At 46.1% G+C, this 26,145-nt stretch overlaps 1 protein-coding gene across 1 annotated transcript in view; it reads left to right on the forward strand.

The window, feature by feature from the left end:
- DDX39A (DExD-box helicase 39A) overlaps window positions 1–26,145 on the forward strand; it is a 44,085-nt gene that overhangs the window by 5,372 nt on the left and 12,568 nt on the right. The window contains exons 2-6 of the mRNA XM_069603972.1: window positions 10,538–10,747; window positions 11,198–11,325; window positions 21,967–22,059; window positions 22,167–22,350; window positions 22,905–23,023. Coding sequence (XP_069460073.1) covers window positions 10,540–10,747; window positions 11,198–11,325; window positions 21,967–22,059; window positions 22,167–22,350; window positions 22,905–23,023 — 732 coding nt within the window. The 5' untranslated portion in view covers window positions 10,538–10,539. The remainder of the gene's footprint in view (window positions 1–10,537; window positions 10,748–11,197; window positions 11,326–21,966; window positions 22,060–22,166; window positions 22,351–22,904; window positions 23,024–26,145) is intronic.

Below are 26,145 nucleotides of genomic sequence, written 5' to 3' on the forward strand. Positions count from 1 at the left end.
CTTGGATTTGCCCCCTTCCCCCTCCATGAGGCAACTTTTGATTGTCAGTGGTCCATTAATAGTGAAGAGGTCTGCTAGAGTTCTATTTATTACATTTGTTACACACCTAGACCCTGAGGTGTCGCTGTGTAGACATTTTTTGCTTTAAAATGAGAAATGGATACGTACATATTAAACGGGTGGATAACGTTACAAGATAGTACTTAAAACATGCGCTAATAAAAACATGGGATACAGCAAACATATCTATTTACCAGATCAACTCAGTCCGCCCCATGGTGGAAGTAGCGTAGGTCCTTGGTGGGCTGGAATTGGCTAGTTTGTTAACCAAGTTGTATACTAATCCCTATCTCGGGTGACTACACGGCTGACTCCCTCGCTATCAATGGAGAGAAAAGACCTAGGCATGTATGCCTTCGGTGTGGGCCGCACACCCCAATTTCCCACTTGGGATTTGGTCGATTTCTTTCTGTTTGCAATAAACTACAAGACACACTTTGATGCTTTGTCAAAACATTATATTCTTGATTTAATTTTCAAAATTAGAGCTTCTTGAAATTTATTTTGTACTTCATTGGTTTAAACTCCACCTATGAAGTTATTGCTGAGGAATGAGGCAAAATGTGAAACCTGTATGGCTAATGCATTTCGGAGTTTTCTTTCTTCAGAGCCAGGGTATTACTGTGTAGCACACATAATTATTGCAATATCCACATTCAATAGAACACACCATTATCAGATTAAAGTTAGACAGTGCACTGTGCGTCAAGAGAACACAAATTTTGCCAAATTAAATAGGGCGCCCACAAGGGCAAACAGATGTTTACCAAAAATGCGAGAACAAAGAAAAGAAAAAAAGATTCCATCATTACATGTGTTTCTGGCATAACAAAGCATTCCCATACTTTACTTAAAATAATGATTATACCTTATAGGCCATGACATTCCACTTTGATCGCATAATTACTTAAATGAATTCTAATTTACGTAATCACATATGTGCTTCAATGAATACCTGCATGGCACCATCTCATTCAGTTGAGTGCAGTATAACCTTATTTTCATGGGCAATGTCACCCGTATTATGCCAAAAGTGATTCTTCACGACATCAAATGCATTCAAAAGTCTTTTGCCTATGCTTAGTGATGTGCTATTTGTCGCTAACCTGATTGCCAAGATTCAAAATGCATGCGGTCTGTGTGCGTGTTATCTTCAAGAGAACGCTGCCTAGCATGAAGAGAGCGTCCTGCTGTGTCGACTGCGAACGGTGTGTGCTGTTCGTGTGCTGTTTGCGGTTCGTAAGTTTGTCCTTAGCAACGTGAAATAAACAATATGGCCGCACGTACACTTGCGTGTCGGCCATGTTGATTGGGGCAATAGGTCTTCTTTGTAAATACGCGTGATGCATTTTAGAGCCACAATCTATGTGGCTTATGTAATAAGTTGCCGTGTCTGTAGTCGAATTCTAGCAAGTGTAAGTAAAGAATGATGTCATGTAATATGGCTTTAGGTTGCATGTATTGCCATTAGGCTTGCACACTGTCAAAGACAGGTTTTGGATGTGTAATGGCTAGCTAATGCGTAAGGCTGTGAAATAATGAATATTATAACCAGTATTGCGCTAGAGGTACATGTGTTACGTCTGTGTTCTTCTTGATGTAATCATGAAGTAATAGAGATATATCTTAATATACTATCAATACTTACACATGTATGTAGTCAAAAAAAGGGAAACGGAAAGGGAAACTCTTTTTCCTCAATGTCCTTTACAGTCTTCTCCAGACTGAGATATTGGAGTCTAAAACACAACCCCTTTGTTAATCTTGGTAAGCCTGCTAATAATACTTTTGTGACCTGATGAACGTATAATATTGCAATCTCATTGTCTTTCACATTAAGTTTAAGTTTAAGATTAAAAGGAAAAGTCCAATTAAAGAAGCTGTGCACTCTTGCCTCTTTTTTTTTTTTCCCCTCGCTATCGATGTCATCACGCCTGGATGACCTGGTAGGATGGCTCAACACGGACTCTGTCTTAATGATGAAAAGACTGGGCTCCTTATTCTTGGTTCGCCACAAAAACTTACCAAACTCGACCCTGCGTTCAAGTCCTTCATCATCGATGGGAATATTATCCCAACCGCCCAGGACACACAAACCCTAGGGATCTACATTGACTCGACCCTATCCCTGACCAGACAAACTAACTCACTCTTCTGCAGCGGCATATACCTGCAAGCTTATTACAGCCTGTCGCCCTTTCCTCTCCGCAACCAATTGTCACTCTGGCTAGAACTCTTGTATTATCCAAGATTGATTACTGCAATGCACTGTACCTAGGCACCAATTGCTGCAACCTAAACAAGTTGCAAATTGTCCAAAACAATGCTATTAGAGCTATGTTGTAACTAAGTGATGCGCCCGGTTGCCCCTGGGCCTCGTGCGCTATACAAATAAATACTATATACTATATGGGATTTTTTAAATCCTAGGAATGATTCCTCCTTTTTGATACTGGGAGGGAGTTCCTGTGTTTGGGGGTAAGGACTTGGAAACTGCCGCCTCCTGCTCTAGTACATTTGAATCGTGAAATCTCAAGGAGTGCGTTGTTGTTGGATCTGTGTATCCTGCTGGGTGTTTTTTTTTCTTTATCGTGTTCTTCGTATAGGTGGGGGCTTTATTAGCAAGCACACATGTTTTGAAAATGATTCTGGCCTTAATGGGTAACCAGTGAGTCTCCCTCCTAATGTTGGGTGTGGTCGGACTTTTTTATATTCCTAGTGCTGCCCGTAATGCTTTATTCTGTATTAGTTGTAACTTGCTGTGGTTCGTGTTGGATGTTCTAATAGTAAGGCTTTACAGTTGTCGAATCAGAGCTCTGGTCATAGTAATACTTTGTAGATTTAAGGACATTGGCAGCTTAATGTGATTAATTTGGATGTGAAATAGGTGGAGGACCCAAGTGCCGAAATGTTTGGCCATAGTGAGGCTGACATCTAAGTATACTCCTAGAAGTTTTGTCTTTGAGTACTGGAGTCATCGTACCGTCAATGTTGATAGCGTAAAGAGTGAAGGGTGCCTATTTTGGATTGGGTTCCAACGATAGAATCTCATTCTTCTCATTAAGGCAAATACTGTTCAAAGCCATCCAGTTTGGGATAATGGCATAAACTTTAAAGGTCAGTGTCTTGGTAATAATTCCCAGAGATAGAAATGAGGATCTGGGTGTTATCTGTAAAGTTGGTATAGATGACGCCCATATCTAATGTCGAGAAGAGGAGCTTCGTATAGGCATTGTAGAGTGTTGGAGAGAGGCATGAACCTTGGGGTATCTATGACGTGCCATCAGAGAGAGGATTTAACCCAAACAGTTGAATTTTTAGAGAAGCTCAAGTCTTTGGCTTGAGTGGGGCATAATTTGTCGTGGCCTACACGCTCAAAAGCTGCAGATGGGTCTAACAGAAGTATACAAAGTTTCCCTGAGTCTCTGGTGATATCCATCTGGCTTTTCAAATCAATGAGCGCAGTTTCCTTAATGTGGTTCAGCCTGAATCCTGATTTTCTAGCTCAAAAGAGGTTGTTTTGTTCAAGGTGTATTTGAATTTGTGAAAATGTTTTGCCATATTTTAAGTAAAAATGGGACCATGGTTATTGGTCAGTAATTCGTAGGCACAGCTGGGTCAAGGTTTTTTTAAGAAGCGGAGTGACCCAGGTTGCTATCATGCTTGCTGGGACCGGGTTGGTGCTGAAGGAAGCATTAATAAAATGAGTGATAATGGTGGTGAGGACAAGATTTACCTAGGTGAGCTGGGAAGGTGCCCCCTTTGCAGTTAAGACTCTTTCAACTTGCCAATATTATTATTCACTTGGTCTTGTGACACTCGAGTGAAATGGATTAATGGGGTATTATGGTCATTGCAATTGAAGGGAGTGTTACAAGGGGTATTTTTTTTTTTTCAGCTAGTTTTCTTTTAGTAATTTTCTTTTGTATCAACTCAATTTTGGATGCTAGGTCATCTTGGATGGTGGTACACCATTCTTTGCTTGTGTTATTATTATTATTATTATTTATTTATTCAGATTTGTAGTGCGCACATCAGCCCGTGGGCATCGTGGCGCTTGTTACAGACAATATCTTAGTTACATAGGATACAGTAATTACATACAATACAGAATTTACAGTGGGCATGCATACATTCGCAGTGCAGTATATTTACATGGATTCCTGAGTTTCCCAATTGTTTTGCAAGGAATGAGGTTTTCAGTTTCCTGCGGAAAGTGGGGAGTGCGTTTTCCGCTCTAATATCTGCAGGGAGAGCGTTCCAGGTCTTGGCTGCAATGTAGGGGAAACTTAGGCCTCCGGCTTTGGCTTTTTTGATGCGTGGGATGCAGATTAGGTTGGGGTATTGCGTCCTGGTGGGACGGGAGGAGGAAGGTTTGAGGATGGTTTCTGATAGATAGGATGGGGCGGAGAGAGAGAGCCATTTGTGAGTGAGGGTGAGAATTTTGAGAGTGATCCGTTCTTTGACCGGGAGCCATTGGGCTGAGTGCCTGACCTGGGTGATATGCTCTCTTCTTGGGATACTAAGAGCGGCCCGGAGAGCATTGTTCTGCGTGACTTGTAGTCTGTTTATGTTTTTGGCTGATGTGCCTGCTAGGAGTGCATTGCAGTAGTCCAATTTGGCTCCAATGGTTGCCCTTGCTATAGAGAGGCAGTTGGGTTTAGAGAGGTAGGGCTTAATGGCGTTTATGAGTTTGGTGGTGTGTGCGGATGCGGAAGTGATAGCGCTGACTTGTCTAGTCATAGATAGCGAAGAGTCAAGGTATACTCCCAGTGTCTTTACGGCTGTGGATACAGGGATGATGGAGTTGTCAATGGAGAAGCTGGACTAGATGCTGGGATATGATTTTCCAACTCTGAGGATAGAAAACAATTTGGTGTCTGTTGCGGAATTGCTAATACGGGTGTTGTAGGTGGTGGCTTTGTGAGAAATAATTGCCGCTTTATATTTGCAGCGTTGAAAGCAGTACGAGAGTCTGAGATTTTTTGTGGTTATGTTCAAGTGAAAGTTTCGTTTGGTAATAACTCATCGTTGAAACAGAAATATTTTTTGATCTGCCTGTCTTGTTTGTTATGAGGGTTGCTAATGCTTCTATAGTGGTGGTAAGGCAATTATGGTAGGTGCTACCAGAAGACATGGCTTGTCACTAGTGGTGAGGTTGGGGGTAAGGGCTTTCCATAGGATGTAAGTTCACAACGGAGAGCTTGCAAATGTTTCTCGTTTCGTAGGTGTCCATTATCTTGGTCTTAGGGGGGGTCTATTTCATTGCATGTGAGGGGAAAGAGTCCCACTAGTGGTCAGTCCAGACTAATGGTATAATTGACTCAATAGGTATGGTAGTGTTGAGCGAGAGTATCCAGTCTAATGTCCTACCCTTAATGTGGGTGGAGGGCTTCGGCTTTATGGTCTTGGCGGTCATTGAAACCTAAATTAAGGTGGCCAAGAATAATGAATTTAGTATTAGGTTTGATAAATGGTTTTAGTAGAAAGTGCCTACCTGGGAGATGGAATTGGGTGATCTGTTGATTACCACTAGGTTAATAGTTGACATATGATTAGTAGCAAAGCCGGATGAAATGGGCAGGAGTCCCGGCCTTGGCCTCAGGCAGAACTCGGGACAGGCACCAGCCTTGCACTCGTAGGCCTTTCAGGTGGTGTGCCGGCTTGAGCCTGCCAGCAGTAGATTGGTAGCAAAGTAGTCGGGTTCAGCCAATCAAATTGACGCAGCGCTGATTAACGGAGCTAGGCTGCAGATGCCACATCTGCAGCCTATGCATAAGAATGCATAATTCTTGGTAATTCATAGCTGTGGGAAAGGTTACATGCTGCCTCCTTCAACCCACCCAATTCCTTAGTTTTTCATGCTTTGGGTGATTGATTATTCCCTGATTCTGTAAAAACCGTTCTCCTGGAAACTAACATCCTTCCTAGATTCAGGGACTCTGCTCCTTTCTGTGGTTGATTCCCGTTACTAGATTGTGATCTCAGTATCCGTTCCTGTTGTGCTTCACAGTACTTGCTGAGGAAGATCTGCTAGTCAGACCATGACAGTCCAGACTCATTTTTCAGGCGCCATCAGCAGCAATACAATACTGTACAATACCCTAAGCCAGATTACTCCAACAATGGCTGTATTTGGAATTAGCCACCTGTGAATATTCTGTCCTAACAGTAGCACCCCTCAGACTATTCTGAGCAAGTGTTGGATTTGAAACACTTCCTAATTTTCTATTTAAGCATGTAAGTTTTGAGAACACTTTACTGGATACTGCAAGTTTGCTACTTTTGTGAATAATCGAATATCTCAAATGCTTAAGTGGGGGGTGGTGTTTTTGCCTGCATCATGACAGAAAAGCAGGCTTCTCTCTCAATAGATTTGATGAACAGAAACTAAAAGCTCCTGTGTATTAGGCACCAACTGGTAGGCAGGAGCTACGTTGGTAAAACTATGCGCTAGTACAACAGCACGCTGCATATATGCAAATACTACTTTTCTGTCCATTATGTACATTACATTCAGCTTGATCTCCCTTAGATGTGTTTGCCTTCATTCATATTACCAAACATAGTTAATATCGCATGTAGTTGCATTTTTGGCCAGGCAGGCAAAATTAACTTCTGGTATCTGATGAGCATCAAGCTAACCAGGCTCTCCTAAGCTGTAAGCAGGAGCCAAATGGCTCCCAGCAATGTCAAATTATGCCTCTTAGTTTATGGTATAACTTGGACCCTAGTAGATGACGTCTTCATCACATGGAACAGGAGCATTGTGGGTCTCGACAGTACAGGATTACTGTAAATACGGTGTTTGTCACAGCAGCTGAAGTTTCTCTTGCATAGAGAACTGCGTTGGATGGTGCAGTGCAAGCACCCCAACACTGTACCGTAACATGAAGGGACTCAGAAAATGCAAGCTTCACTCACATAGAATGGTAACTGCATAGACCCCAGCAGTCCAAATTAACATCACAGAAAGAGGCTCAGTGGTCCAAGCTCCCCTCAGAGTACGAATAGCAAAAACAGTGGGAGCGCCACCAACATGAACAGTTAATTGTTCAGTGGAAGATCTCAGATTAAACTAATATAACATTGATAACAGCTCCTTCCAATACGAATGCTAACTGCCCCCGAATCAGAAAACTCGACATTGTAGGAATTTAGTGAACTAATCGGAAGCTGGCTTGGGGTGCGGCAACCTCCCAGCCAATCGAAAGGGGGCTTTACCACATGGTGACACACCCGCTCCAAGCCTCGCTGGAGCGCCCCTGTGCATTCCCTCACCTTCCACATGTTTAGCCCCCTACCCCACCTCACATACCTGGTGCTTTGCTTGCTGGCACTGGGAACACTTGTTCCCAGCGCATCCCTGACCGCCAATGGCTACCATGGAAAGGGACTGTGGTTCCTTACTCCCCGATCCATGGCAACCACTTTGTTAGTTTTTTTTTGCTAAGTTGAGAAACAGCAAACGTGCAGTTCCTGAATACTAAAACAGGTCTAATCCAGTGGGCCATTTTGTTCACCCTGGGCCCCCTGATTAAAACGAGAACTGGCATGGCATATGGGCTCTCCCCTACCACCCTGCTTCCTGCAGTCACTGGGTTCTCCCCTACCACCTTGCACGGGAGCAAGGCCCAACACAAACCAAAGGCAGCACCCTCGATTGGGTCGCTGAACATAACTGCTGCACCTCCATCGCCAACACACCGCTACCCTGGACCGATCACAACTGCATAGAGTTCACCCTACCTACCTCCTCTAACACCAAAATCCTCACCCCTGCCCCCCCAACACTAGCAAGAAGCTCCAAACATTCTTCGCCCAGACCTCAACATCCCGGAACCAACCCCACTTTTCTCTAACGACCCAAACGCCTTAGTTGACACCTACAAAGATGCTCTATACAAAGCCATTAACGCCATAGCTCCTCTTGAACCCAAAACAGGCAGAAAAAAACTCTACACACGAACTCGTGGTTCACGGATGAACTTCAGTCCCTATGCTCCTGTGAAATGAGGCTAAAACAAATTGGCTCGCACACCCGAGCGAGGATACAAAAAACTGCTTTAACCAAATCACCGACTATACAAAGATGCCATCACCAACACAAAAGCCAATTCCTTCAATGTCCGTATCACTAATGCCAAATCTCAATCCAAAAATCTTTGCCATTTTCAACAAACTCACATTCCCCAACCCACCCCATACACCAAATGAGATTACTAAAGACAAAGCCCGGTGCTCTAGCATCCAAGCTGCCATGCGAAATAAAATTAGAGCTCTTTCAAAGCAAAATTTAGGGTCCTCACAAAGCCCTAGCCCACTCTCATGGGCTTAAACAACAAGACTGCTCTCCCCCACCAACCAATTCCAAACCACTTGGCTATTTCCGAACTGGAAGTCACTAACATACTTTAAATCTTAAAACCCTCTATGTAAAGGAGACCTCTGTTGCCACAAACTAATTAAAGGACTGCGCAGACCCCCTTGTCCCACTTATAACAGCGTACAGAGTTCATTAATGCCTCATTTGTTAGCCTCAAAGAAGCGTGGGTATGCCCACTTCTAAAAATAAAAAAAATAGTAAACCCTCGACCCTACACAGCCCAACAACTACCGACCCATAACCAGTGCCTTTCCTCAAGTTCCTGGATAAAGCTGCCCATTGCCAAATCCAACACTTCCTTTAACCCCACTCATTCTTGGATCTAGACGATCTGGATTTCGCTAAGGTCATGGCACGGAAACAGCACTGGTAGACCTAAAAAAAAAAACACAGATCACACGTGGATAATGGCAGGCCTGCCTTCCTGCTACTCCTAGACCTCTCAGCTGCCTTCGACCTTGTAGCTCACAAAACAGGTTTCACACCTTACACACACAGCCAATTTCTCTAAAGAAGCTGCAGTGTGGATTACATCCTTCCTCGAGGGCAGGGCAATGAAAGTATTCTCAGACATAGCCTATGCTGCCCCTACTACCATTCACTGGGGAGTGCCGCAGGGCTCATGCACTGTACCCACTCTATACAACCTGTTTACAATGCCTCTCTTCGATAAGCTTGACGCCTTGGATATCGTGTGTTCCAACTATGCTGATACCCAAGTACTCTTAACCACTCACTGACATTTGGCAGTGCCACATACGGTTGCTTGTTCCTCCTCTTTGTGCACCATTTCGCTAACAAAATACATCACTTTTTAATGTACTTGTGTTATGTAATTATTCATTGTAACATTTTTGGTATTTATTATATAAATTAACTAGATTTGACTACTGCATGTGAATGTTTCTGACATCCCTCAACATTATATAATTGGGTCCAAACCCTGTAGGTGGAACCCAAGACAATTAGCAGATACAATTGTTGAACTTTAAATTCAGAGATTTTTTGAGGTTACTACTTACCAGTGTAAAAGGAGCAAGATCTGTTCCAGTGTATTTTCTAGTAATATAATATATTTATGCTCTGAACATGTCTTTTACGCACCCTGTGTACACTTTTCTACACTGGTTTAAATAAACCAGTTCCCTGGAGGCACTACCTTCCACACTTCACTCCATTAGAATTGGAGGAATTTACTTTAATTATTGCTGCAGATCTCTTCGGCTGGGTCCCTCATCTGGAACAGTCTCATTCTCGGACCGGATCACCTCAAGTTCTGCAAACAACTCGAGCCCTTTCTCTTCTCGTCCTCATTCTCCCTCCCATGCTAACCATCCCCTCAGCCGCTGAGTTTGGATCCTGGTCCCTTATGAGTCTAATATGGTCCTGGCCATTTGCCCATTCGCCGCCAGCTTCCACCCCTCCCAGCACCCGCTTCCTCACTGGGCCTACACCTACTAGTTGAGGTGGTTTGTCTCAGACCTGCACATGGTCGTCAGTCCTCCCTTTTGGCTTGGGATGTCTCTGCCCATGCACTTGTTGCCTCCCCAACAGGTGCCCCCCCCCGCCCCCGGGTCCCCATAGCACTTATTCGCATGACCCCCCTTTTTTTCTGCACTTGAACGTTCTGAATGTCACATGGCCTAGTCGGGCCGTTTTCTTCATTCCCGTGGTTTATTTGCTCCTTTGTTCCCTTCCCCTTTGCCCTGTGGTGCTTCGAAACAGTCTTGTTGTGCAAGCACCATACAAATGCTTGCTGGCTGCACTACCACAGTTTATTGCCTCCATTTTCTATTTATTTTATCTGCTCTGCACTTTTTCCCTTTCCCTTTTCCCTTTCCCATGCCCTTGCGTGTTCTCAATGCCACTGGGCCTAGTAAGATTGTTGTTTTCCCGTTCCCCTCTCTTGCCCAGTCCTGCTCTGAAACACTTGTGTTCAAGCGCGCTATGAATAAAATATCCATCATACATAAAATGCAGTCCTTTCCCCAAATTTTGTATTAAACTCCCCCAGTCCTCCCCCCAGGTGGAGCACTGTCAATATGGAAAACTATTGCTCACACTAATCTACCATTGCACTTATTTCCTCAGATATGGCAGAACAGGATGTTGAAAACGAGCTTTTGGATTATGAAGAGGACGAGGAGCCCGCAGTAGTAAATGAAACGCCAGCTGCACCAGTTAAAAAAGACGTAAAGGGGTCATATGTCTCCATCCACAGCTCAGGCTTCAGGGACTTCCTGCTGAAGCCAGAGTTGCTTCGTGCCATTGTGGATTGCGGCTTTGAGCATCCATCAGAAGGTAGGTGCCTTCTTTGTATGTATGTTGTGGACAGTCCTACGAATATATCCGTACAACTGCATTTTCTTGTGAAGCATTGGCGCTTCATGCCACGCTCGAAGCGACTTTGCTGGCCCCATGCTTAATATCTGATGCACTGGCTTGCCTTCTATTACTCTTATGGAGTCTGAGGCTGCAGTAAAACCTTGTTTTAGGTGGGAGTTAGATTGCTTGTATAGTTTAACTGCACTGGGTGGTTTTATGGTGAAGAGAATACCTCTGTAGCTGCTGGAAGTTTCTCATTCCTGAATGGATTCGTTCTCGTCTATCTTTGGGGCTTTAGCCCATCCATCCCAATCTGAAATGTGTTGAATGCTTGTTTGTGAACGAGTGCTCCCTTTTGAAAGGTGTTTTTTATTCATGTTAACTTTAGTGCTTTTGGTAAGACCCCCACCAACCTTTTTGTTTCAGTTCAACATGAATGTATTCCACAGGCCATTCTAGGCATGGATGTACTCTGCCAAGCCAAATCTGGCATGGGGAAGACTGCAGTTTTTGTGCTTGCTACACTCCAGCAGATTGAGCCGGTGGATGGGCAGGTAAGTTGATGCTGCATGGCCTTGGTTCTAGGATATGGGTTCATTGTGATAAAATATAGCAAATTTTTTGCCTGCACCTGTATAGATTTCTATCTGTAGTTACTGTTATAGCACTTTGGTGGCTGAAGTGCTCCAATTTTCACTGCTGTAGCAATTACTTTCGTTCACTTAATTTTGAATAATTGAAACTGGTGCATTCATGACCTTAATGGGTTTGTACACCTATTTCACTGTACTGTGAAATAGTTTCATGCCTTGTAGGCCCCATATCTGAATGCAAGAACAATCACCTGAAAGTCTTCATGGATGAGCATTTGTAGGGCGCTTGCTCATATAGCAAGAAATTGTTTAAAGCACCCTCAGGGCAAAGGGGGCGGGGGACATGGGAACAATGGCAGATATACTGATGTACAGGGGAGGGACGAACCTACTAGGCCTTGTGAGCATTCAGAAAGTGCAGGAAGAGGGAAGGATTAGGGGAACGTGCAAGGAGTTCCACAGAGGGAAGAGCCTAGCAGTGGTACAGAGTAATCCCTGCCAGTAGCGAGTGCGGCCTGTGAACACAAGCCAGTGTGCGCCTGAAGAAAAGTGCTGTGATGGGGCAGGACGGAGGGATTGGGCAGAAGGCCATGTCCCAGGAGGCGCATGGTGCCAGCCCACTAATCTCAGTGACTTTGGGGTGTTAGCAGGAGAGGGGGGGGGGGTGAAGACTAAAGTCTTCTGGCGCTTCTGGAATTTGAGATCGGACTCAAGACAGTGGAATGTGGAGCTTTTTCTGAGTGAATCGGCTGAGAGCTCTTCCAGCTTGTTGCTTAGAAAAGCTTCTGACAAGCAGAGTTGGAGCCAGCGGCACATAGAGATCTGGAAGGAAAGTATTTGGTGAGCAAGTTGTAGGTAGATTGGATCTCGACCCCAGAAAACTATATGGATGATGCAGAGGGGTTGAAATGTGATGATCCTTGCAGCAACCCGGAGCCAATGGAAGGATTTTAGTGCTGGAGCGATACAGTCCCTGGGCTTGAGGTCAATGATGCATATTGCAGCTCTAGTCTGGACCAGCTGGGGATGCGGGAGGCGCGAAGAGGGTATAGTAAGGAAGAGGCTGTTGCAGTAGTCCAGCCTAGAGTACCAGAGCTCGAGAGACATTGATCTTCTGGAGAAAAGGAAGGATACCTCTGAGGGAGGTTGAAGTTAAATGTGCCGCCTTGGTAAGGTCCAGAATGTGAGGAATGAAAAGTCTCGATTACTTCAAGGCTGCTGGCTCCAATAGCCGGTGAGGGGTGAGAGCCCATGGGTTGCTAGAGTGAAGGGGGAAAGGTTATATGATGTGTGCAGTGCAAAGAGATGAGCTGGTGTGATTATTGTAGCTGTCAGTAGAGCCTGTTTGGTGTTAGGGGGGGCGGGGTCAAGAAGGGTGATCTTGTCTTCACTCATTTATTGCATTTGTTATATGCCCACGGCGTAGGTTACAAGAATACTATGTCGCTTGTCTGGTTACATGGTAAAAGCGGGTTGCAAAGAATCGATGGCAAGAACGTTGGCTTAATTCAACATATACAGAATAGCATAATAGTGTACAAGACGTAACGTGAAGTAAATTAATGCTCCTAAGATATTGAACATGTGGTGGCTGCTTAGAACTTGTCAAAAAGCCACGTTTTAATCAATTTCTTGAATTGTGGGTGGACTGGCTCATTACTAATGTAGTATGGGAGCGAATTCCATTTACTCCTACGTCCCGTTTCCTCCATACTTATGGGACATCCCTCCGTCCTGTGGGACGGGACCGGAGCGCTTTGTAAAAGCATCCAAAAATGTCAAATGTTTTGTCCTCCCTCTTTCTACGCAGGGCCCGGCATGCAGCCGTAACCTCGCCTGTGGCGGCTCTGCATCGGCCATCAGTCCGTTTCTCCGCTTCAGGACTGGACGTGCGTGCATCCTCGTAAGATCGATCGTGCACTTGTCTGTCGTTCAAACTAGACTTTCCAGATTCTTCAACTTGTCACCGACGCTTCGTGGGGGCAGATCCCCATCCTCTGTCTAGAGTGTTTGGGTCCGGATCACCGTTGGGACTCCTGTTTTTATTGCGACTCCCTTTCGGTCCGGGCTTTTCAACGTCGGTTGGCGCTGTGGGAGGTGTTTCGACTCACTCCTTTGCATTTTCAGGCGTTTGTTGACAAAAAGAAAAAACGCCCGTTAAGTTCTTTACTTTTCAGAGCACCCTGGCCCGGGAGATAACTTTCCGGGCTCTTCCTGAGCCGGGAGGAGCGTTGATCACTGTCACCAGGGATTGCCCTGAGGTGCCTTCTGGGCCTAATTGTACCAGAGTTTTCTGTGAGGGTCTCCGTACGGGGCATGTGGATACCGGAGCACGCTCCGAGGCCCCTCCTGTGGAGGCTGCCTGTAGACCCTGTTCTACTGAGTCGTGGGGTACCGGAGCTCGCTCTGAGGCCTTGTTATCGGCTTCCCTCAAAAGTACCGGGGTGCTCCCTGAGGCCTCGGCTGGGCTTGGTGTTAACAGATGTTCAAGGTCCATGCTAGTAAGGCTGTTACCGGACCTGGGTCCGAGGTCCCTCGTTCAGTGGCTAAAGCGACCAACATTTCTGAGGCCTTCCAAGGCCTTATCAGTGAAAGTTGTTCCTCAGCGTTCCCGCTCTTGTCGCGACACCAGAACTGTTGAGGGGGGCAGGGAGTGAAAGTTCTTTAACGGCAGTGCCGAGGTCCTTCCTGTGGAGGCTAGTTTGGCCACTGGTATGTCGCAGATGCATTCCAGGCCACATAGTACCAGCTCGGCCAAGGTTCCTTATGTAAAGACTATAATTAAGACCCCCCCCTGACCCACCGACGGGGGCCACTGCCTCACTTCCACACGTGCCGCAGTACCCCTCAGGTGATGGCAAAATGTGGGCCGTTCCCACCACGGCAGCCATTTTGGGCGCTCACCCCACAACTACACCATTGGCCTCAGGTGTAGAAGTTGGTTCCGCGAGTGAACATAAAATTCCTTGTACGCATCAGTTTCATCCAGTTTATGATTGGAACGCCCGGATGCCCCTTCCGCACAATGTCTCGTTGCCTGTGGGTTCGGCACTTTTGGTTTTTGTGGACACTTCAGGGGATGGGCCTGTGTGGCAACCCTCCCCTTTGCATCCCTGGAATTATCCTCCTCATGAGAGGACTTCTCCGGCAGTTCCAAAACCGTCTGCGGAGGATGCCTTCTTTGGCAAATTTAAGGCGCTCATACTTACCGACCCCATGAGAGTATTTCAAGTCTTTTTAGGGAGATATGCCCCCTGCGCCTCCAGCTCCATCCGTTCCACCATTGGTTCCGCCGGCGCCGCCCTTGCCTACAGTGCCTCCACCGACCCTTCCGCCCTAGCCCCCTTTGTTCCCTGTGGACAAGACGGTGCCTGACACAGTTCAGCAGGATCCTGACCTGTTGGATGATGCGCAGGGCGAGCAGGACAAGCAGGACAGCAAAGACCAGACCCGCTCTATAAGGGCTTTTCACGACCGGGTACTGGACATGATGTGCCTATTGGATGTTCCAGTGCCCAAGGCACCCGCTTCGCAGGAGGGTGTGCTTTCGGGGGCATTCACCTTGTCAAGAAAATTGACGCGTGTTGCAGGCTGCATTCTTCAGAAGAGGTGGCCATGTCATCTTGTCTGCCCCCCTCCACAGTGGTGGCTCCGGCCACTTTGCAGTCCAGGCCTGCAGCGTCCTCTTCTACGACGGCGACTCAGGTTCTGGGGAAGGAGGACAAACTCCTGGACTCCCTTGGAAGGAAGATTTCCACTAACTCGGCCTTGCAGCTCTGGAAGGCCAACGCGGAACTAGTGTTAGCGGGGGCAAACATGAAGATGTGGAAAGGTCTGTCGGAGTCCGAGGAGTTCATTCCAGTCGAATTTCATTCCAGTCGAAGCTGGAAGACTGGTTTATCTGACGCCAGAGTCTTGGCCCAGGATCTGCTAGAGGCTGCGGCTCATAGCGTCGGCTCGGGGCCTTATGCTGGGTGTTGACACCTCGACAGGAGGTACAGGACAAGGTGTTGGACCTGCCGTTTGACAGTAAGGAGCTTTTTCATGCCACAACGGATGTGGAGCTCACCAAAATGAAGGACAGCACCCAGACAGCGAAGTCCTTGTCAGTCCTGGTTAAAACCCCTTTCAGGACCCAGAGACCGCTGTCAGAGCCAGCCCTCCTCTGGTTTCAGGGGCTTCCTAGACCGGAAATCCCACAGAGTGGACTCCTTCGGGTAATCGCCGGAGGCAGTGACGACTGTTTTTCTCCTGCTCCTCAGCCTCCTCCTCGTGTTCAGTTGGTAACACCACTGATAAAACTGCCAAATGAGGGTTTTCCTTGCTCGCACGAGACCCCGGTGGGAGGGCGCATTGCGTCTCATTGGGAGGCATGGCAGACATCACCAAGGACCAGTGGGTCTTGTTAGTCGCTTGGGCGGTCTTCCGTAAAACCCCTACTCCATACTCCTTTCCAGCAGTCGGGATTGCCCTCCCTAAAAGCCGAGGTGCAGAAACTGCAGCACCTCAGAGCTGCAGAACCCGTTCCTCTTGGGGAGCGAGGTGAGGGATTCTACTCCCGGCTGTTTATGTTGCACAAACCCAACCAGGCTGGTCTGCGCACCATCCTAGACCTTTCCCAGCTCAGTCTTTTCCTACCCCCAAGAGAAATTCACTATCACGCTTAGCCAGATAGTCTTCCCTGCAGTTGGGCGATTGGCTCAGCGTAGTGGATCTTCAGGATGCCTATATGCATATCTGGATCTGGGGTCCACACAGGAGATATCTCTGTTTCTCTGTGGGAGAGAAGCATTTCCAGTTTTGAGTGCTTCCTTTTGGCCCAAGTTCGGCACCGCGTGTCTTTACGAAGATGTCGGTGACGTGGCCCATCTTTGTCTGCAGGGTATTCATGTATATCCGTATTTGGACAACGGGCTCTTGCAAGCCCTTGTCCGCTGAAAGCTGCCTACAATCTTCAGTCTCTCCTCCAGCTCCCGTTCCACCTCGGGCTGTCGGTGAACTGGCGGATATCTTCCATGAATGTCTTTCAGGACTTAATCTTGGAAGATTATCGACTGCAGAGTGTACCTGACCGGGGACAGAATGGCAGATCTGTTGGCCACGTATCCGATGTTTGCACAGTCGGAGAGCATGTCGGTTTGGTGGTTCCAGAGGCTTCTGGGCCTCGTGCGTTTTGACTCTTCCTCTTGCTCGCCTCAAGATGAGGTGGACTCGGATGGCTCTTCGGAGTTCTTGGCTTCAGGCTGTGGATCCGGACTCCAAGTTGATAACTATTCTGGCTTCCATGAGCGCGGACCTGGACTGGGTGCCGTCTCTCAGCAACCTGTCGGTGGGGGTGTGTTTTCAGGACCCAGCTCCGACGGTAACGGTCACGACACTCCTCCCTTCTGGGTGGGGTGCGTCGTTGGATCTTCAGGTCTCGGATCTTTGGGCGCCTGTCATGTAGAACTATCTTTCGGCGGTTTCCGCCTATCTATGGACCAATGTTCTTACTGTCTAATTCAGTGGTTAAGGGACATTTTATAGGTTTGACGCGCCTTTATCCTCCGATTGCAGTCCGCACCCAGCGTGGGATCTAAATGTGATCCTGGTGGCGTTGTGCCAAAAGCCTTTCGAACAGATGGCCACGGTGGACCTCGAGCACCTCTCATGAAAGGTGTCCTTTTTGGTGGCCGTCACTTCGGCAAGGCGTGTGAGTGAACTCCAAGCTTTGTCAGTGGAACATCCCTTCTTGGCTTTTCACAAGGATAAGGTGGTCCTACGGACAAACCCGGAAAGGGTTCTACACTGTCTGGATGTTAGAAGGGCTCTTGAGTTCTATCTTCACAGAACTTCCGAATTTAGGAGCTCTTGTCAACTGTTCGTCACCTTTGGTAATCCACAAGGTAAGTAGGCCTCTAAGGCGACCATCTCCCAATGGATCGTGGCCTGCATTACGGAGTCTTGCAACGTTCCAGGGCTGAAGCCTCCTAAAGGTATTCATGCACACCTGATGCGGGGCAAGGCAGCCGCAGTTGCCCTTCAGAAATGTCCCCTGGGAGACCATCGCAAAGGCAGCTTCTTGGCCCTCCCCATCGGCTTTTTGTAAACCTTATTGTCTAGACCTGACATCAAGAGCTGATGCCCAGTTTGGTCAGGCTGTGCTGAAGAACTTATTTCCGTAAGAGCTTTTTTTTCATCCACCCATAGTTCCTGTAAGGAGTCCTTGGGAATCTCCCATAAGTATGGAGGAAAGGGGACGGGGCGTAGGAGTATAAGCAGGTTACTCACCATAGTGACCACCTTCCTCCTAGTCCATAGTCCCCTTTTCTCCATACGCCTGCCCGCCGTCCCCTCTAATAAGCTTCCTGTTATTGCTAAAAGGTCTCTGACCTGGCGATAGAAAAGGACTGATGGGTGATGGGCGGGGTTACGGCTGCATGCTGGGCCCCGCATAGAAAGAGGAGGGACTAAGACATTTTTGGATGCTTTTACAAAGAGCTCCGGTCCCGTCCAACAGGACGAAGGGATGTCCCATAAGTATGGAGGAAAGGGGACTTTGGACTAGGAGTAAGGTGGTCACTACAGTGAGCAACAGGAAAGCTAGTTCCCCGCTCTTGATTTTTTTTAAATCGGGGGATGAGTAACTGTTGGTGCTGGATCTAAGTTACCTCATGGGGATTTTGCGGGCAACACGTTTGAGGTAGGTTGGGGCTTCATGTGATACGTTTGAGTGATGGTAAAGGTTTTAAAAATTCTTGCTTGATTAGGTAGCCAGTGCACCTCTATCGTAGTCTGCAAGATGTTTGTTTTTGTTTGTTTATTCCAAGGGCTGCTCTGAGGGATTTGTTTTGCAGGAGTTGAAGTTTATCTATATTCCTCTTGTTGGTTCCTAAAAGAAGTATGTTGCCGTAGTCTAGCTTTGAAAGTGTTGGGGCCCTTGCTAGTATAATGCAGTTTTGGAGGGTGAGGAATTGTCTACTAAGGGGAGTAAGTTTGGCCATATAGGCCGTAGGTGATGCAAGCAAGTTGATATGCTTATTCATGGAAAGGCTTGAGTCCAAGTACTACTAACGTTTTGACCTGTTTAGATATTGAAATGGATGGACCTTCTATGTTAATAGGTGTATTCGGGGTGCAGCCCTTTTAGTTGAGCTCGAAATCCCATGATGAGGACCTTGGTTTTTTCTCCATTAAGGCATAGACTGTGGCCATCCAGTATTGGATGAGGGTAGATTGTACCAGATCGCCCGTGATCGGATGAGGATCTGAGTATCCGTAAAATTGGTGTAGATAACTCGCAGGTCTAGTGCTGCAAACAGAAGTTTGGTGTAAGCATTATATAAAGTAGGAGGGAGGTATGAGCCTTGGGGTACTGTTATAGGGTCGGCTGCAACCTCACCTATGGCTACTGTTGAGGTGCGGTCAGATATAAATTACTTGACCCCAGTGGCCACCTCGGATGAAAGGTGGAAGTTGTTAAATGGTGCTGTGCATAATCTATCATGGTCTGCCAAATCCAACGTGCCGGATAGGTAGTGTAGGATACCTAAATTGTCTCTCTAATGGAGTCAAGCTGGTTTTTGAGATCCATTAGTGCTGTCTCCGTACTGTCTGGGAAGAAAACCTGATTGGCCATCTCCTAGTAGGTGGTTATTTTCTAGGTGAACTTGTATTTGGGATTATGCAATTTGGTCAATTTTGAGGAAGGGCACTGTGGTTATGGGTCTGTAGTTTGGGTGTAGGGTAGGATCCAGCGTGTTTAAAAAAAAAAAGGGAAATTTAAGGGGTGTGACCCAGACTGCTTTAATATTGGCATGGAATTGGTACTGAAAGCGGTATTGATGAAATTAGTAATGAGTACTATAGTTGGGGTACAGTTGACTAATTTGGTGGGAAAGCTGTCGCCTTTACTATTCAATGGTTTGAGTGAGGCGATGGTCTTGAGAACTTTATCTTGCAAAACCATAGTAAAATTGAATTTGTTTCCTGTAGCAAAATTTTTTTTTGTTGTTGAGGTTAGGGGGTCTTTGTTTTATTGGGGCCGTAATTTTCCTTTTTGATATTTTTTTCTTGTAGGGTTTTATTTTGGATGCTAATGCATCCTGAATGATTCTACACCATGCTTTGCTGGGGCAGGCGGATGAGATGGGTGCTTCTAGCTCTCTGAGAATAGCAGATAGTTTGCTGTTGGAGATAGCATTGCTGATATGCATGTTCAGTGCATTGGCTTTATGGGCAATGACAAACTCCTTGGTAGAGGGTCTTTTTTAAATTTGGTGTTCTATGGCTTTTTTTTGTCAGTTCAATAAGTTCTTAATTGAATCAGGAGTTACTGTTTGGCTGATTTTGGGTGTGTGCATGGAGAAATTTCGTCAAGGTCTGGTTTAAGGCAGGAGTTGTAGAAGGCAGAGATGGTGGTATCTGAATTGGTGCTCGTGGTGGGCTGTGCCTCCAGTATTTTAGAGGGGACATGGGTCAGATTTTCTAATGAGTAGTGTTTCTAGCCAGGATAGAGATGGGAGTAGGCAGGGGTGTTCTTGTGCTATGGGTGTAGTTGAAACAGATTAGATGGTGGTCTGACCATGTGATTTGAGATTTCTAAGGATAGGTCCGTATTTAGTGCAATCATCCATTCTAGGATTCTCCCTTGTAGGTTGGTGCATTAACTATTTGGGTGAACTGCATGTCTTGTAATGCAGTGTGGAATGCTATGGCTTTATCTCAAGGGTCGTTGAATCCTAAGTTAACGTCCCCTAGAATGATTAACCTGGTGGTTGGCTTAAGAGGGGGAAATAAGGAGTGGGAGATGTCGCTGGGTGGTTGGTGGAATCAGGGTCTCTATAGATGAAGTTGATGGTGGTTTTAGAGTCGGCAGACAATTTGAGCAGCAGGAGCTCACATCCCTCTACTGATTCTACTTAGCAGGATCTGAACTGGATGGCTAGTGTCAGGAGGGGGCCGGAAGCCGAATGGATCCAGGTTTTGGTCACTACAATGAATTCTAGTTGCTCAAGTGTATCAATCATGTGCTCATATTGAACGTACGTTCAGTAGAGCACCTTTTAGTAGTGGTTTGGGAGGTATGTGGATGAGCTTGGGTATGGGGAGTAGGACAGTGTGGATAGTACTGGCGATCTGGAATTTGGTGTGCAGTTTCTGATAGTTCTGCTATGTTGCCATCTTCATGGAGACCTGTGGAGAGGCTATCTGGAAGGAGTTCTGTTTGGGAGAGGTGGGGGAGGCAGGTGGTGCAGTACAGCGTTTTGTGTGGTGGGTGCGGGAGGAAAATCTTAACCTTCTGATAGTCCCTTGTATGGATTTGGTATTGGAGGGTATATGGGCTGGGATTCTTGAGCGACGGCAATATTTGTGTGCAACTCCATGGGGTGGTCTATCCGCTGATGGTGGAAGTGTTAGTAAGACTAGCTGTACTGGTAAATATGGGAGATTCTGTAACTTGCATGTGTTTGGAGGTGGGTGGGTGGATGCATGGTCTTGTGCTGTGTGCGCTGTGGGGAATGCTGCAGGTTTAGGAAGGAAGGTCGTGGGATAGGGGAGTGGGTGATGTCTAGGGCACCAAATACGAGCCAGACCTGTGACCATTTGTGGGTAGGTGCCTTCTGAGCAATGTTGGGTAGGGGCCGTAACATTGTTGTAAGGCCATGGTGGTATCTGCAGATGGCAAATGTGTGGTATCGGAGAAGAGAAGCGGGATTGTGAAATGAGATTGTGGCAGTAACCTTTGTACAATATTTGGGCGTGCACTATCATGTGGGTCTGATGCCAGCACATTGACTAGAATGTTAACAATGACCGTAGTATTTACCAGAGCACTATCACATTTGGACCAAATGTGTCTAGAATAGTAACATTTGAGCGATATATAAACATGTATACCAATTATGAGCACAATAGTGGCTGGGGCAGCAAAAGTGTTAATTAGGAAAGCATTGATTAATATGTGGACAGGAATTGGCACCAATTGTACCTAGGGTAGTAACGTATGGTCTATATTTAGAACAGTAATGAGTATCCTGTGGATCAAATATGAGCAATAGTGGCTATGGCAATAACATCATTTTAACGATGTGAAACATATACCGAGTATAAACACGATATAGTGGCTAGGGCAGTAGCAATTGAACGATATTTAGCACAGCACTGAATAACATGTGGTCAGGAATTGGCACAAATTGTAGCTAGGGCAGTAACATTTGGACATAACCGTAATGTCCATCATATGGATGATATATGAGCACGATAGTGGCTAGGCAGTAGCATTTCAGCAATATTTAGAGCCGCACTGAACTTATGTATAACAGTATATGGAGCCGGTCCTAAATCGTCCATTTTTAAGAGTTCAGAGAACCAGTTTGCAGCATACTGTGCATTGAGATTTGATGGCGCAGAATCTGTTTGCAGGTGGTTGCAATGCTTGATTGCTTGTTTTCATGAGGCAGGTTTGGGGTGGTTTTCCAGGCACTGAATATTGTCCTAAAGTGAAGGGTTTGTTTTGCTATAATTCAGTCGGACTATGTATTCTAGTAGATTGCTGTGATTTCCGTTTTACTGTAGTGCTTGCAGTCAGTAAGTTGTGGGCAAACCTTCTCCTTCCTACAGGTCTCCGTCCTTGTAATGTGTCACACGCGGGAGCTGGCATTCCAAATCAGCAAAGAGTATGAACGGTTCTCAAAATACATGAACACTATCAAGGTAATTTGCATATTTTATGGCAAGCTTCAGAACATAAGTTTCTGGCTGTCTGCAATGTGGCATTTTGGGGTCTTGACTACATATAATAGGAGTTTACGTTTTTACAGGTGGCGGTTTTCTTTGGAGGTCTTCCCATAAAGAAAGACGAGGATGTCCTGAAGAAAAATTGCCCTCACATTGTTGTGGGTACCCCGGGTCGTACTCTTGCCCTGGTCAGGAACAAGATCATGAATCTGAAGAATGTCAAACACTTTGTGCTCGATGAGTGCGACAAAATGCTCGAACAACTTGGTAAGGACTGGTACTGGATTTGTCAGTAGGGGAGGGGGATTGATGCATTACAAACCGCTGCAGTTGGAAGTGGCACATTGTCACTCCTGTATCAGGGAATGGTGGTTAAACTGTAGTCTTGGCATTTGCCCCTGGGGCCCAAGAATGGAAGCAGCAAATGGTACAATTAAAATATGAAAACTGCATAAGCCACTTGCCGTGTACATTTATTGCACATGCTAACCTATTCCACAAGACTGTGCAAAGGGAACTGGACCTGTAAAATGACACGATAAATGGCAGAGGACAGATGAGGGCAGAAAAAGGGCCTTGTAAGTTGGGACAAGATTACTGCAAAAAGATGGCATCTGTCCTTACAAATTGTACAGGCTAAGAAGGCTCCTTTCACACCGTGTACTTTTAAAATGCATGTTCCAGCTTTCTAGGGTGCGAATGTTGCAGAGGGGTTCAGAATTGTACTTTTTCTAACTGAGCACTGCAACAGGTCCTTAATTCTGAAAAGTCACATCTGTCTTTGTAAAGCACCTGACATCGGTTTCTCCTTTCTGATGTAGATATGAGAAGAGATGTCCAAGAAATATTCCGCCTCACCCCCCATGAGAAGCAGTGTATGATGTTTAGTGCCACCCTGAGCAAGGAGATACGACCAGTTTGCAGGAAGTTCATGCAGGATGTGAGTGTGACCCTCCTTTCCCTGGCAGAGAAGACTGTACAGAGATTCCAACAGTGATGTGCAAAAAACCAGCCGTGGCACCCTAATGCAAGACACTTGTGTTTCCAACTATGGTAGGATGTTGGTGCTCCTGTGTCTTTAGTGTGCTTCTGACATCCACTCAGCCCTATCTATAGCCTAGAATTCTTTCCTTTCAAGTTGTACATGGCATGAACACGCTAACTGCAGGTAACAATAGTTTACTTGTGTTAGTGCCTTCTACCGTCTGCTTGCTCTCAATATCTCTGTTCTACGGTAGAAAATTAGTCCAAAATGGTCCAATTGGGATTGTTATATGAAGGGTGCCCATTTTTATTTTATGCTGCAGTAGCACACAGCTGGCATCGCTCTTTGCATAGAGCAGTTATTGTGGGTTGGAGGTCTGTGTTGAAGGTGCCTAATCTACTTGCTTTTCAACTTGGTTGAAGTGGGTATGTTGGCTTTAGCAGTTAACACGCTAGTTTGTGGTTGTTAAGATTGAGTGGTTCATCTCAAACAGATTTTCAGGATGCAGTACGTTTTTTTTTTCTTTTAGGATGCTATTGCAGCCTCTTCTCTGCTGGCATCTCAGCCACAGTGTGCTTCTCTTGGTGTGGCTGAGGGAAGCAGTTTGGGGTTTGGAGCTGAATTGTGGCCTTTTAGTGGCCCTATAGGGGTTAGTTTTTGCTGCAAAGCATCTACTGAAGGGCTAGTTGACAATCCCTCATCAATTCAGGTGGATATTGCTTTGTTGGGTGGTGCTGAGGGAATTTGGATATCTAGAGGACTTGCTCCACGGGTGGTTCAACCGGTAGGTAATTGCCCATATTGGCTGACAATTGGGACACACACGGGCCTATTCTCAATATGTTTGCGGTCTTGCCCTGTAGGTCCTTAAGATGGCCTAAAGCCCTCTTGGACTTGAGGTGCTTAGTTCATGAAGTCTGGATGGAGGGTCTCGCATATATCTATGCAGGGAAGTTTCTCATGCTGCATGCAGTAATTTGATTGGGGGGAGAGGGGTTCTTCCGCGGAGCCTCGTTCTTTGGTGTAAACTGATTTTGTTTGTAACTGTTGGACACGTGTTTGGTTTGCATCATGGGGCATGTTTCTCATTTGGTCTGACTGCATTGCTGCCCTCGCCAAACTGGTGGTGAGTGGATCAGCCTTTGGAGTTGGAAATTGGGTGGGGTGTATCGGGGGTGCACAGTTGGTTCAGTGTCCGATCTGAGCAGTAGTTGCAGGTTGCAAAATCTTTGGGTGGTGTCCAGCATCTGTATTCCTGCAGGAGATTCATGTCGGAGAGGTGGTATGGCTTTTGACATGAGGTTATTGGGGTCCGTTTTGCAAAGGGATGTGTTTGTTTTCACATCGCTGGGAGGTGGGGGTTCTGTGATTCTGTAGGGACTGTTGCAATCTTGCAGAAAGAGGCCAGTTTATGGAAAGGGTAGCGGCACCTCGGATCTTTTGTGACTGCACCAGAGAGCAAACGATAATGTGCTACAGACACATTTCCTATATTTAAGGGAGCGTGTGAAACAGAAAATCAGTCTTCGCTTTTAATTACCTTTATCACGTTGGGTGCGACATCGGGGCCGGAACTGCACACTTTCTCGTTGCGTGCTGCCAAAATGTATCATGGCTCTGTGCAAAGCAGGGCATTTAGACCACTTGGCTTGCCTGCAGTCTGTGCCAAAATCTCTCTAGTGGATCACCTCAGGGCTAAGTAATGTCCTCTCCTTAATGAACTGCCACCTTGGGGTAGCATCTTCTGGGCTGTTGGCATGGGTGTGGTTTTAATTGCCGACTGAGCTACTAGTTACGGGATGTCACCCATATTACCCTCCGCTACAAATCCTCACTGTAACTGTGCTCATTGGTGTACCTTCTGCGATATGATACTTTATAATTACATGCTGCTTCTGCTCCATATGTGCAGCGGAGACCTGCTAGAACTATGCTTTTCTGCCTGACTACTCTTTATTTGGTATATTATATGGAGTATTTTATACGGTTTCTACTCCATTAAAGTCCATATATTATGTTCAGTATGCTCAGTGTATGCAATGGGCGGTTACCATTTGTCATCCCTCTTTTGAAACCAGCTCAGTTTGAGTCGCTTACAACTCTGATGTGGAAATTATTCTTTGGTGTCCTGGGGTGGGGGGATGAAGGGGATTTTCCATCTAGCAACAGGATGCTGCGGCTGATACTCTGGAAAATAGCTGGCAGTGGACTACATCAGACGTGGGCTTCATAGGCAGTTGTTAGGCTGGGGAGGAGGGGGGTCAGATCAGCTACCTTTTCTATCTGGACTTTGGCTTAACGACAAAGATCAGATTACTGCAAATCCACCAACTATATTGTCCTCTGAGGCTATGAGGGTACTGAGGATGCACCTAACTACCAATTTTCCTTCTGGATGCTCTGCTTTCCCCTTCCACACAGCCGCCGCTTGGCTTTGTTACCTGACAATGGCTCGACAGACCCCAGTTTACATTTTTGGCACTGCAGCGGTTGCATTTCAACGTTACCTGACAATTTGGCCTACACGTTGGGAACACCTGATAACTTTTTGGGTCGATCAAGCATCCATGCTTTACTAATTTCCCAATAGCTTCTGGAAGTCGTCACACAGAAAACGGTCTCCATGAGGAATCGCGTTTCCCTTGTTGCACAATACACCTGGATAAACAACGGCACCACGCCTTCCCCATCTTGCGCATCCTCTTGGCACAATGTATTGTCACTTTGTTCCTGCCTTTTTCGTTTATCCTTGACTACCATACTCTGTCAGGGTCTCCTTCGACATGGTTTTTGTAGCGTAGGATCACTACAGGTGGTTTGGTTTAAAATAATTAACAAAGGCTTTTAGCTTACCATTTGTGAAAGTGGTGGTGGTTCAGACCACGTTTTAAAAAAAATGAATCCTCAATGTAAACTTGCTTCTGAAAGCAATGTGTTCCTGCATGAGTCGAGTCTTTTGTTGGGAATATGCTGCAAACACTTTCAAGACTACGTAGTACACGGCATACATTCAAAAATTGATCAGCAGAGTTTGCTCACTTCTTTTGATTAGCAAACAGACCAATTTGATTAGCTAT

This window comes from Ambystoma mexicanum, chromosome 3q (genome assembly GCF_040938575.1).
Source record: "Ambystoma mexicanum isolate Mex_15411 chromosome 3q, UKY_AmexF1_1, whole genome shotgun sequence".
Taxonomy (NCBI): Eukaryota; Metazoa; Chordata; class Amphibia; order Caudata; family Ambystomatidae; genus Ambystoma; species Ambystoma mexicanum.